Source organism: Ixodes scapularis, unplaced genomic scaffold (genome assembly GCF_016920785.2).
Source record: "Ixodes scapularis isolate PalLabHiFi unplaced genomic scaffold, ASM1692078v2 PGA_scaffold6__148_contigs__length_123643588, whole genome shotgun sequence".
Taxonomy (NCBI): Eukaryota; Metazoa; Arthropoda; class Arachnida; order Ixodida; family Ixodidae; genus Ixodes; species Ixodes scapularis.
Window position 1 is genome coordinate 8571702 of NW_024609881.1, and position 13887 is coordinate 8585588.

Sequence of the window (13887 nt, forward strand, 5' to 3'; positions counted from 1 at the left end):
TTTGCTGCCCACAAACCACGGTGTAAGATGCACGTAGGCAAGGACACGAAGCACAACTATCGCTGCAACGTGGTCGACCGGATAAAGTCCTCTTCGCACGCTCCTGAGTAGCCTCGGTTGATAGCGTCTCCGCCGTCCTGACGATGCAATCGAGAAAAAGAAAACCAACAAAACCTCCAAGAAATATGTTGCACTGCTTGGAGCATCTGCTCTGACCTCGACGGACGCTGGCTCAAGCAGTGTGCCAGACATCCCTGCACTTTCACTGGACCGTTATTCCCGCCTTTGAGGCACAAAACTAGGATCAATGCCGAAGCAGCGTCTAGGCAACAAAAGTGCCACACAACGTTGCGCACCCAGAGAAAGACTCAAAAAACAAAAGTGTCTCCCAAAGCACAAGAAACCAGGCCCGCAGCCATTAGCCGCATATCGAGGAGTCATCTGGCGGCGCCGATTGCAACTAAGGTGACGAGAGGATTGTCTGGCAGCTGCGACGCCCACAACTATATATATCTTGCTCCGTGCCACTAAGGTCAGAGACAAAAATTGCCTGCATGTTTGGTCACTTTGCCAAGCGTGCTTAAATGCAGTAGCTTTATACATAACTGCCAAGTTCGGAGAAACCAAATCCGGGACAATTTCGAAGCGAAGGGGGGGGGGGGGGGGGGGGGGATTATTGTTAAAAGAAATAGTAATAACAAATGTAGGTGAAGACAACTTCATTGCATTTATATTGCACTGCTCATGCAAGCCAGGAACAGCTGGGCCTCGCTATCATCGCAGCCGTTTGTTACGACGGCAAAAACTACCTACTATTCAAGTGTGAGGGGGGGTCATTTTGCATTTTCGGGAGATTTCTCTGTCAATCGTACAAATATACAAATTGGTCAAAATTTGAGAGTCTCCCGGGTAATACGGGAGACTTGGCAGGTATGTTTATAGAGCTTTTAGTTCGGGTGGTATATAGGCTACCCTTGGGTCTTTCAGTGCCTGGGGTGGGTGGTGCTTTAGTCCAGGCGGTGCCCAGGACAACAGGTTAGAACACACCATTGTCTCTTTGTGACGCTGCGGGGACTTCCTTTCAGCACCACTCGGATACAGAGCCTTTGCACTGAACGTTCTGGGTCACCAAGAAAGGGGAAGCGCGATTTCCTGCCCTTTTCACTCCCCGTTCCTCTTTCTAAACCACCTGCTTCTGCTCGTCCCCTTCCTCCGTGCTGGGTTCGTAGCTCAGTCAGCAGCGCATTCGGCTTCCATGCCGGTGCACTTTCTTTTTAAGTTCGTTTAGCGGTTACTAATTGATTAACCGAGACATTTCGTGATTATGCGGCTCCCCAAGTTGGTTGGCCGTATAAAGCGACCGCTTTATACGGCCAACCAACTTGGGGAATATGCGAGCCTGAATGGTCCATTCGAGCAAACTGCCAGATGGATAGAAAAATCGCTCGTACCTCGAGAGACATATTATTCCCAAACTAAACAAATTTTTCATGGCATCTGGACACTAGAATCAGAAACATGTCAAGTTTGTGTCCGAGGCAAAATTAGAAACCCCGATCCCATTCCTGCCTCTCCTTCGATCAAAATTATGGAAGCTCCATACCTATGATTAACTATTCCATAATGTGGATTACAGAATGGACGGATTAGTAAGCGGGGAAATGAAGGGAAAATTGAATGTCCCTGTTGCACTGCTTACCCTGGTGGTGACTGCCCCGGTGGCAGAAGGCGCACAGCCACGTCGGATCCCTTGTCACCGCGTCGTAGTGAGGCGACAGGGTGCTCGTGTGGCCGCCAGCCGCCCCCGGCAGCCGCCGCGCCCCGTGCAAACTCCGCTGCCCGGGCGTCGACGCCCCCTTCTTGCGCCGCACCTCCTCCTCTGCAGCCGACCGGGGGGCCACGTTCACCACCGACGTCGACACGGGGCGCTCCCGCGTCCCCACCACCCTCACGTAAGGCCCGGACAGCTTGCCCCTGGGTGCAAGCGTGGTCGCCGCAGGAGTCGTCACTGGCACGGCGTCCAACTTGCGGGCGTCCGGTTTCCGGCGCCCCTTGGGAGCGCCGCCCTCCTTGACTTTGTTCTTGGCACCGAACGGCCGCCCGCGCTTCCGCTTGGCCGGCGAGGCCGCGTCCGAGGTGGCCACCGCGCTGTCCGTCCCGACACTCGACACCTCGCTGGCTGGCTCCCGCTCCCGGTCCGCCTCCGAACCGCTCGTCTCCGGCTCCAACTTGACTGGCCGTGCCGGATTCGCGCTCTGGGTCGGCAGCGGATGCGGTGGCGCGTCGGGGACGATTCCAGCCGTGCTACGACGCCGTTTCCTGTTCGGCCCCTCTGCGCCGTCCTCCATTGTTGCCGCGACGATGCGCCCACACAAGACAGAATCGGAACTCCGCCGCCGTTTCGCAAGGTCCTCGCGTTCCCGCGCCGACACGGGTGGCGTCGTTGAAGCGTTGAACGGGGGTCCGTACTCCCCCGCCGCCGCACCACTCCCCGCGCTGCCACAACCGCCCCCTGTGAGGCACGGAGGAGGAGCCGTCGGCGCGCACTGTGGATCCGCCGAATAACCGCCACCGCCCGCCGGTAAGACGCCATTGACACCACCGCCGTACAATCCCGTCGCGGCACCTGCGGTCCTCGCATCTGCGGGCGCCCCGTTTGACGCCGCGCCGACGCTGCGGTAACAACTCGCGTCGCCGTACCCACCACCCGGCGGCGTGCACATGCGGTTCTGGTCCATGTTGTAATAGGTGGGAAATGGCGAGCTTGGCGAACCGGCACCGTGCACGTACGGTTGCTGGTGCGGCACCATTTCGGGACCGCCGCCGGTGCCAAAAGACGCACCGCCGCCTTGCGGTTCGAGGAGCACCATTTTTTCCAGCGACTGCAAGGGGTCGTGCACCGTGGCACCACCACCGCACGGAGATGCGGCGCTCTGCTGCTGCTGTGCCTGGAGCTGCGGCGTCGGTGCCGGCGTTGGCGGCGAGAAGGGTGGCTGCGTCGCCACGGGCGACCTCGCGTGGCACGCCAGCGGCGAGGGCGTCGTCCGCGGTGACTGCGACCACGACGGCGAGTGGCTCTGGGGCGGCGGTCCCACCATGGGCCGATAGCTCGCCATCTGCTGGTTCCCGGCTGGCGAGCGATGCGGCGCCATCATCTGGGGGAAGCTGCCACCGTGGTGGTCGGGCGACGACCAGTTTGGCGCCGGCTTGGCGTGCGGAGGTGCCGGGGAGCTGGGGTAGGCGGGGGCGTGGCACGGCGTGTAGCGCATGTCTGGCGAGTACTGCTGGCGCTGCACAAACTGCCCCAGGTGGCCCTGCACGTTGCCGTAAGGCGGGCCGCCGCCCACGCAGTGCTGGGCGGCCGGGTACTGCGGGCTGGGGGACGGGTGGTACTGCACCTGGTAGGGGTAGCCCCCGCCGGGCTGGCTTCCCTGCACGCACACACACAGAGTGCCAACCTGTTACACGAGCCCCCCCCAGTGGTCCTCGACGTTACTACAACTCAACTGGGAAACTCTGAAATGTCGACACCGAAACCGAGCCACTGCGAGCCACATTTGATTAGAGCGCCAGCTTTTGGCGGTCAGTGTGTTTCATCAGTTTCTACAAAGTGGGTCGGTTAGTCCGCGGTACATGATCAGTTTTGGAACAGACGGGCCAGCAAAAGTTGGCTTTGCCGAGAGAGGTTAGGTTACTTGTCAATCGTGTATTCAACCCCTCTGCGTTTTCTGGATTGGCCAGTTCACGAGAAAACCACGTCAGAAAGTTACTGTCCCGTCTTCTCTAAGCACCAGGTGAATTTAATTGAATTTCATCATAATCTTCTCAGTTCCGATTCGTATGCTCGACACAAAGAATAAAACAAACTCGGGTGTAGGGACGACGAACATTTAAAGATATGTTCGTCGTCCCTTGTCCCAAGTTTCGTTGTGGCGATGCCAGTATCCTTGCGTGGCTAATAAAGAAAAGAGAGAAAGATAAGGTTCTTTACCAGTACTGGAGGAGCAGTGTCACTTTGGCTGCTTCGGCAGCAACACACAGTGGCAATGAGAAGGCGATATTGTGAGCCTCGCGGTGCTGCACCCCTTTCCTCCCTGCTCTCGGAAAACGGGCTATCCCTTGGAAGCAGTGGCGATGGGTGTTTAACAACTACTCGCTCGCACGGGAGGCGACGGCCACGGACGTGCTGAACGGAAGGCTCTACAGCTGCACTGCCTCATAGTACAGGGCCAATGAACCGTCTACACCCTTCCGGAGATGCGCCCTCCGGTACCGAGACTGTGTGAACCACCCGGAGGCCAAAAGACATTTACTGGACCGCACCAGTACGATGTTGCTCTGGCAGTCCTGGGAAGCTACTTGGCGGCAACTTCAAAGCGGTCGACGCACGACATCGCTTCGAGCGCAGCTACCCGGGAAATCCATCCAAGCGTTTGTCGCTGAACTACGGGACCTGTTGTCGAACCAAGATTGGAGCCATGGTGGATGAGTTTGTCCGAGACCAGCGAGTTGCAAAGGCGTCGACTCAGAAGCTACGAGAACGGCTGCTCCCGGAGGGTCTCGGCCCGACCGTGCATTGGCCGTCCGCTGTCTGGTCGAGCAAACGGTACGCTACTCTAAGGAACTCGTATCGGCTTCTGCGGTGCGAAAGGGGGACGGTAAGCCTACGCAGACCACTCACCGACCACCATGCCCACGGGGAGGTGAGCCTTTGTCTTCCTCTGGAAAAATAAAGTGGTACCATTCCGGCTCGTAGGGACATCTTGCGAATTCCACTTCATGTAAAGCGAGAGGAAAAATGTGCACTACATGCGGAAAAGTCCGACATTTTCATGCTGCCTGCAGGAGTACCGCCGGCCACGTTAACGAAGGCCGTGCAATCGGAGAAGTTGTCTGCTTGGATAGTTTCATCAAATGCGGAGTCATCTCCAAAAGCTGCCCTGGACCATACTCCATGGTTTGAAGCACCATCAGTGGCCTCATCATCACCAAGAGCACCACCATCCCCCCATGGTAGCAACATCACAATCACTGCACCCAACATCGTAGGACGCTCCAGCGACGCCATTCCCCGTGGTGGCACGACAATCACCTCGCACGTCACAGTCAGCCCCTCCAAGATCTACCAGGCAGACGTCGAGGCCACCCAGACTGGACGATTCTGTGTTGCATTAAGTGCTTTTGGGTTTTGTTATTAAGTTTTGTAAATATCGCTCTCCAATTATATTTCCTTGAAAGGGAACCACTGTGGTGGGGCCAGTAGCATTGTATGGCAGCGCCACTATCGTTGCATGGCTATAAAAAAAGATTAAATAAAGATAAGCATTCTTCACCGGTACTGGAGGAGCAGTGTCTCTTTGGCTGCTTAGGCAGCAACATAACAAGTTTTGTTCTTCACCAACATGTTTTACATATAGTTCCCGGAGTTAAACATATAGTTCCTGAAGTGGTTGCTGCTGCATTAATGGTGGCGCAACAATTTTGTCTGGTTTGGAGACCAAAGCACCGGTCAGAGCCAGTTCTCTACAGCAGGCTCCTATGGCAGCTTTCCAACAGAGTTGTTCCAGTGACATCAGTTGTCGTCAGGTTCGGCCATCTATAGTCGGATACGAGTTTTTCTCATTAGTGCCAGCTGCTCCGCGATGGGCAGACAATCCGCCATCGAGGCATGCTTACGACACATAACTCGTCGTGGCCTTTCCCAATGAAGTGCTTCGATGCCGTGACTGGCAGGTGGTGTTTATACAAGGCATTCTTAACAAGAAGGAAAACAAGCCTAGTGACAATTATTGTGTCATGTTTAGGGGCTAAAGCTCCCATTACAGCAATCGCGGCACGTGACCGGCCTTACTCCGCCAGTCACGTGACCTAAAATTCCCCCTCGTAGGGAAATAATGTTAACTCTCTGCCGCTTCGAGCAAACGGGCACTGGTCTGTCAGCCTGATTGAGACTGTAGAATTTTTTGGGAACATGAAAACATGGTTTATATTTCATCATGAGCAACGGGGGTACCGCGGAAAAGAGCTGCTCTTCTACAGCTTGACGAGCCCTCAGTAAGAGACTAAAAGAAATCATCTTAATATTAGTTAAAGAAAACATGAATTATATGGACAATGCACGCTTTTATAGAAGTGAGGGGACATCAATTTTCACAAATGCAAAATAATTTTTAAAAACAATCATGTTGCTGTTTAGACAACATAGGGTAGCTCTGCCTTTGAGGAATGGCGACACCGGTTTATGCCGTAGATCTAAAATTTATTTAGCCAGTGCAGTAGCGACGCCGTTCCAACGCTCATCCAGGTCAAAACCGGTGGGGATCGAGCCGGTGAGGTTGCGGAGTGTGAGCTTTCGCTGCACTAGTTCCGAGCACCTTCCTTGCTCGGCCACCGACCTGGGCGCAACAGGGAGCTCTACGCGTCCTTTTAGAACGGGAACTCACCGTGCGGCCCTCATAGGGGTGCTCTGCAAAGTTCATGCCCTGTCCGACGCAACCTGCGAGCAAGGAATGCGGACGTGAGCAAACAACCCCAGAAACACCCGTCCAAAACCCCCAAAATGCGTAATAAATCGGAGCCTACAGAAAACAGGGACCAAGTAAAACGGACGAGCGCCCCAACTAGCCCAGTTATTGACGCTTCTGACCAACAATAATAGCATTTTTCCAGCAAGCTGCCACGAAAATGTGGAGTCAAGGTCAGTTACAGCAGAACCTCACCGGTAGGTTTCTTGGCCATTATGTTGACAATCCTGCCAGACTTCCATACTGATGCGCGTGTTAATCGCCCCTTTTCCCTCCCAGTTGGGAGGTCCAAAAACTCTTCCTTCTCACTGCACTGTGCCGCCTCTTGCCGGGGCGGGTGGAATGCCCGGAATGCTGTTCCCGCCCATACATTCCCCACAACGACGTCACAGTCCCGCCCTCCCCTGTCCCGGCGGTTAGCACTAGTACGAACCCCGCTCCCGGTCCCAGCTTCCGGCTGCTCAACAACGTAGAGCCACCCGCAACACGAGCCACACCACCGGGATCGTGGTTCCGCGACATCGTCGGGCGCAAATCGAGGGACCACTTTTTAGGACGCGAAGACGCACCCTACTCGGCCTGCCTGATCATTCCCCGGGTTAGTGGCACTTCGCATCCAGTTACAAGTTACCCACCGTGCACCGTGTGTGGCCCACGTACGACGACCCGTTTGCTACACCACAAGCATCCGACCGCTCAATGGTTTCCCAGCTCTGGCTCACACTTGCAGGTCGGCTACCATTATGAACGGATACCTCATTTTAAGCAAACGTCAGTCTATACTTTAAGAAATATGGTAATTCTCCAGAGCCATGAAAGTCGATGCGAAATAAGTGGATGCGCTACAACTGCTACCTGCCTCGTATATAGGCTCCCAGACATTTTATTTGTTTTTAGGTTTTCCCAGATCGCACCTTGTTTACACCAAAAAAACATATCCACAGACTTCTACTGGGCTGCAGCATAACCGAGAAAACAGGGTCAAACTGAAACCGGGCCACTAATGTGTAAGAATGTTGTGTCATAAAAATGGGGAAGTTGCATAACTGTTTCACCGCCAGCACCATGTGCATTCGACTTGTCCTTTAACCTACATATTTCCGCCGTTTCCGTAATCCCAAAAGTTATGTTTTATGGATTCCAATTTTTGTATTAACGAAGGAGCAAAATGCGGACAAAATGATCCCAATTGTCACTGTGCACGACCAAGAAGGCTTTTACCTGGACAAATGTGTATGTGTTTCTGTAAATATCTACGCGTATTTATATACTTTGTGTTAGGGCCCTTACGTGACAGAAAAGGACATTATAGAAGGTTAGAATGTCCCTAACGTCGCTATCAAGCGCTCTCATAATCAAAGAAAAGACAGATGTCAGGAAGGAAATACGAACTGTTTACTGTTTCTTACTGAAGTTACATTAGCTCTCACGAGTTAAACTAGAGCTTACGGCAAAATCATGTCACACCAGTGCGAGGAAAAGTGCATTGGCACAAAACAGCAGGCACCCACTGCGATTCTTAACAATCCTATTATTTGCCATTCTTTCTTTGACCATTATCTCTGGAAGTCTTAACGAGGCTCCAAAGGGTAAACTTTCAGTCTCTACTAAATATGCAGGACCCACACGACCTGAGCATGATACGCCAGAGAAGGGGCACCCTCTAACTACAAAAAGAAAACCCCAGTCAAGAGGGACGTTCCCAGAGTACCCCATTCCACATCACCAGCCTGGACTGGTGAATTAAGTCCCATCCGGCCTCCTCATGGGCTGATTTCAGTCGTTTTGAAGTTCAAATCAAAAAAAGAATGAAAAGATTTTTTTTTTTTTTATGTTTAGAGGGTGAGAACATTTTGAAACAATTACTTTTAAACCAGTAGCTCAATATTCATGAACCTTGTAGTGTCTAATGACTGCACTGTACAAAGTGCCACCTCTGTAGGACAATTCCTGCCAAGCTAGAGGAGAAGTTATACAGCTATTGGTTGAAGTTGCCTCACTTAGCGAGGATATCTATCCTACAAAATTGCTGAAAAACATTGAGCATTTCTAAGCTTCAGCCTCAACTAGTGTTGAGGCTGTTGGTGTTTCGAATTGGTCTAGAGGTCATGAGAAATCAATTTTCTCGCCAAACTTAGCGGGGAAACTGAATCTTTGGGCTGTATCGGCGGGCTGTACGGAACATCGAACTCTCGCTCGTGGCTGCCGTTGTGAAGTGGTTCGCGTTGTTAGAATAGTTACGGCTACTCCAAAATGAGCCTAGAGCTCTCTGTTGTTCTACTTCGGTAAATGATCAACTGACATATCTTTTTTCCGTTACTCAAATAGCAGTTGGGTCAGCCGGCAGTATTACCCTCAACTACTGCGTGTATTGCAGCAGGAGAGCATGTTTTTATTTATTATTTCAGACATCCACTCATGGTCGCTAAAGGCCTACACCAGTACAAACTCTGTATAGTAAAAAAGGTACGGCCACCGGATTCACTTTTTGCCGGAGAGACCGACCAGTCTGACACAGTTTTCCCTATTTTATTTTTTTTTTATTTGCACGCAGGTAACAGCGCGATTGGACTCTGTTAGTCTTTTTTATCTAGCATAGTATCACACGATAACTGGCATACCAAAATCTGCGCATCTGCGCTTGAAATTCCCAAAATGATGCGATTTTAAACAGAGTTTGTACGCCAGCCGGATGCTAGGTACTGCACACTCGGCGGACCAGACGACATGCGGGCGAGAGGGGGAGGGCACTTTTTTTTCTCTTTTTACCCTCTCTACTATGACCCTAATGGAACGGTCTATAGGTCACGTGAAATGAAGTTCCCCGCTAGATTTAGCGGGAAGTGCACGGATGGACGGACAGACAAGATGTGTGCATGTGGATGCAGCATTTAAAAGCATTACATGCTTTAATACATTCCATATTATGGGTAATTTTCTGCCAATCAAAAACCCGCTTCTTGGCAGTAAGAACTTGATTCAAACGGAAGAATAACTAGCTAGCTGCATTCCTAGTCTAATAAGGAGTGCACAGCCTGTGCACCTCCGATCCGAAGGAAACTCTGACCATTCGTGAACAAACTATTTACCAGGGTTGCCCGATTCGTTCCCATGGCAGAGTCATTTTAAAGTCGTCCGTCGCAGTCACGATTCTGCAAGGAAGCTCGGAGGACGCTGGGCACACTCAATGTCTCTACACCTAACCCAACCTACTGGAGGACCCGGTCAGGCAAAAGTATTCCACGACACTAGAAAAGCACCCCTCCGCTTCCTCGCAGAGGCTCGAGGATCACGTGGCAGTTTTGACCTCCAAAGGGGTTAGTCGGGAACCCGGCATGCCCCTATTTGGGCGGCAGAGAACGTCTTCGCTTACTCTTCCGGCCCTTTCCGTGACCCGCTGCTGCAAAAGGTTGCCGACCCCTCGAGCCATAAATGAGCCACGCTTCAGAGCATCGCCACTCCCTTTCCTTAGTGTGCTGCCATTTTGTGGACTAGTGCAGAGGGCCTGCCCAATGGCAATCGCTACCATTCCAAAATGCGCCCAGCTTTAGATACGGTGGTGTCTGGTAGCTTGGGGGACATTCTCTTGCTCCCTCGTAGACAGTTCTAACATTTTGGGAGGTCAAAAAAGCATTTCCTGCAATATACAACCAAGCCTCGTGTAACTGGCAACAATTATTTTAAGCAACCAGATAGACGGCTCGAGTGTCGTTACTCCCAAGTGTAGCTCACTTAGTGTCTTTAGCGTCGCCCAATATTTTCGAGTCAGTCGAGCCACCCCGTCTCGAGTCAAACCTCTATTGGCGGCACTACGCCGCTTCCCCACACCGTCAAAAGCGAACGCTGCATAGACCAAAAAGCGGGGAACTGACTCCACCCAGATGGTCTTTGCGCCTTTGATTCGCTAGTCCAGGGTGCTCCATTTAGTGGATCTCGTTTTACCGCCATTAGTGCGAAATATTCGAGTTTCGAGGCCGTCACTATACGGTTCTTACTTCTGAAAAGGGTCTATCGCCTCAGAGGGTGCTTACCTTGGTAAGGGCTGCCCGGATTGGTCATGCCCTGCCAGGAGCACCGGGGAAGGGTGGCGCAGTTCGCCCCGCTGCCGCCGCCCGCCTCCCTTTTCACGTTCGCTGCACGACAACGAGAGAACCGGCTCAGGCACGTCGTGGCCAAGTGGCCGAGAACGCGACCTTGCACGGAGCAACTCGGGACACATTTTGCACCTCGATGCAGCAGACGTCCCCGCGCCTCTGAAAGAGAGCCCCTTCAAAGCCGGTGCTCCGGCGGAAGAGGAATGCAGAGTTTGCATCCCTCGCAGTTGTACACCCCAGCTTAGGCCCCGTCACTTTGCCCCGTTTCCTTCCAAGTATGCGCTCAGCCTCATCGACGTTGCCAACTCAAAATAAAAAACCCGATAAAGGTATTTTGAAAAACCACTAAATGCAAGACACGAGGTAAGAATGACGTTTTAACACTACCGCTATAATTAGTATAAAAAAAGCTCACTCAACAAGAGAAAAGGTTCACTGGCAGTGCTTCCAAGCATGACCTTACTGTTTCAAGGTGCGGTGTGTTGTCTAGACATACCCGCTCATGTGCACCTTCTTAGTTACCATACTTTTTGGCAATATTCGATGGCAGTTCAAAGCTCGAGTGACCAAGGTTCACCTGCTTTTCAAGATGTTATTTTTTCCAGTAGAGGCTTCGACGTTGCTTGGAACAACCAGTAACAAGTTTAGAAGACTATGCGGAGAGCAAGTCGTCTGCTTCTTGCGACGAGTTGCGGTCACGTCAGAACGATGCCGAGCTCTTATTGGCCTTCGTTGATGAAATAGTGGGTAGACCTCAATGCTAGATGCCTCAACACGGTGTCTAGCAAAATATTTTTAAATTCCCCGAGTTTTCGAGGTTTTCCCTCACAATTTCAGGTGAAATTCCCTGACCACTGCGGAGGTGGTTAAATATATATGACCATTACAACACAAAACATTGAGCATTGAGCACTGCGAGGATCATTTTGCACGGGCTTAATCCAACCTGCATATTCCGGAATATTCGGGTTTGCCCAGTCCAGATTAAACGAGCACTTTCTCGGCGCCGACATTGTCAGTAAAGAGGCCACTTCCGGAAACGCTGAAAACATGACGCTCAACCAGACACGTCAATAACCAAATGTCAGCATAGCCGCCAGATGCACACTTTAGGATACTTTCGGCTTAAGGCTTGGACTGGAGGCTGCGGCTTTCCCATTTGTTACTTATTCTAGTAGCTCCAGCTGGGTCTAGCGCAGTGTCGCACCCTCCATCCAATTCAATTCAAGGCTTGGAGTGGATTTGTCGGCTGTTCCCATTGCATCGGGTAGCACACTCTACATCGGGTGAGCAGAGCCTGCGCTCCGCTCTAAGCTGAATTTATTGCCTATTTTTCTGCCCTCAAGTCCTCAAGTCTTTGCTCAGGGCACTCAATGGTGTTTCCAGCTCATTTTCTCTCACTGGGCTCGCTTTTTGAAAATATCCCTGACACTTCCCCGATTTTTCCCGGTAAATAAAATTTCCCCGACTATTCCCGGTGGCTAGACACCCTGCTCGAGGTCTAGACACTATTTTCCTCAATCAGCCAATAAGAACCCGGCGTCCTGATATCATTGCAACCACTGTGCAAGAAGCAGACGAACTTGAGCTCCGCATAGTCCCCTCCTGAATTGTTGCACATAGTTCACTGGGCCCGTGTCTTCTGACAGACTCGGACAACCAATCAATACATCCCCGCCCAAATTAGTCTGAAGAATGTTTTAATTAACGATGGACCGAATCTGCCAAACTTGAGATTCGGCAAAGTTCGGCAAATGCCAAACTTTTGAAGGAAAGTTCGGCAAAGATTCGGCAAATGTCTGTGCATGTGCGAGAACGCGACGGAGCCATGGATTGCAAATGGATGCCGTGCAGTCGTGTGGTTACCATCGTGCAGTGTAGTACAACCAACGGTTACGCCGCGGTGTGGATTAGGCAACACGGTAATTCTGAGTTTGTGAGCGAGTGTGGTTCTCGTGTCAATATTTTCTGTCTCAAGAAGAGAAGATCGACCAGCAATTTACGCAGTCCACTGCGAAAGTGACAAATGATGCATTGCATTCTGAAACATTGGCCGACAATTACTCTAAAGCACTCCTCGCAATTATAACCATTTTGTTTTCGGCTCAGGAGTACTGTGTTCCAAAACAAAATAATATTGCCCTTTCAATTAGTGCTATTTCGCGATTTTCATGTATCTGCATAAAACTAAACACAGATCTCTAAATTCCTCTGGTGCGCCGCCATCGCACGACGCAGCAGAGGTTGGTTGCACTATCTCTCCACGGGGCACGGTGCCGAACGGGCCGAGATGCGCTCCGATAGTAAGCCAGAACTTAACACCCGGCCAATTTGTGCTATATTCAAAAAAGCGTAAAACGATGCGCGTGCCTTCTATCGTTCTGCAATTTGTTGCTTTACTGTTTTTCGACGATGCTGAGCAATTTTCTAATTGAAACCATGCCCTTAAACGCAATATTTAAAAAGTTAAGTACGCAAAAATAATTTACAACTTAATTATCCCGGACTTCAATAATTTTTCTAAATGAGCCCCTGGCCCGGGACCAAAACGACACAAGGCTTTTTTTGTTGCGATGAGTACTTTTCGCAGGAGCGATTTGGCCTGAGTTCTCTGAAACACCCTGTATATGTACCCACTATAGATAAATAAGAACCAGACTGCACATATTAAATTTATTTGAAAAAGACCAGCTTAGTAGTATATATGAAAGCATAAAGTTAACTATTTATGTAATATAATAAATTGAAGCAGTCTCTGATTGATGAAACATGTAACTACTCCAGTGCAATGCGAAACTGTACACAAAAAAAAAAAGTTCCAGTATGACTAGCGGAAGCTTTTCCTTTTGCTTTTCGGAACTTTCTGCAAGGCTGCTAAGTCTCGCTTTGCCTTCCACAAGTAATTAATGTCCACTTTCAATGTCTCCAAAAAGACATTGAGACATCCCACAAGTGTAGAGTGCTGTAGGCATTGCCGAGCAATTCCAGAAAACCGCTTGCCATCGTTTTACCTGTTCCTAACGTGCCAGATTTTCGTTAAAAGCACCCAAACATAAAACAAGAGATCGCAAGTGTCTCGGCTGGTTCCTCTTTCTGGAATCATGTTCACATGCACGTGAGGGCAACTTCGGCAGGCTCACAGTTGCGCTTGCCTCGTCGCGCAGCGGAGACAGCTGTTCAATCGAAACAGAAACCATGTCACTCCACTTCCGTCGCCAATTGATTCCAAAAGTTGTATGCAAAATGTAACTGTCGAACATGCGACAAAA

General features: G+C 51.0%; 1 protein-coding gene across 1 annotated transcript in view; it reads right to left on the reverse strand.

Annotated features, from left to right (window-relative positions):
• The window catches only part of LOC8026833 (trithorax group protein osa), a 56602-nt gene that overhangs the window by 18907 nt on the left and 23808 nt on the right, over positions 1-13887 (reverse strand). The window contains exons 3-5 of the mRNA XM_029967186.4: positions 10556-10657; positions 6444-6496; positions 1700-3431 (exon numbers count right to left, since the gene is read on the reverse strand). Coding sequence (XP_029823046.2) covers positions 1700-3431; positions 6444-6496; positions 10556-10583 — 1813 coding nt within the window. The 5' untranslated portion in view covers positions 10584-10657. The remainder of the gene's footprint in view (positions 1-1699; positions 3432-6443; positions 6497-10555; positions 10658-13887) is intronic.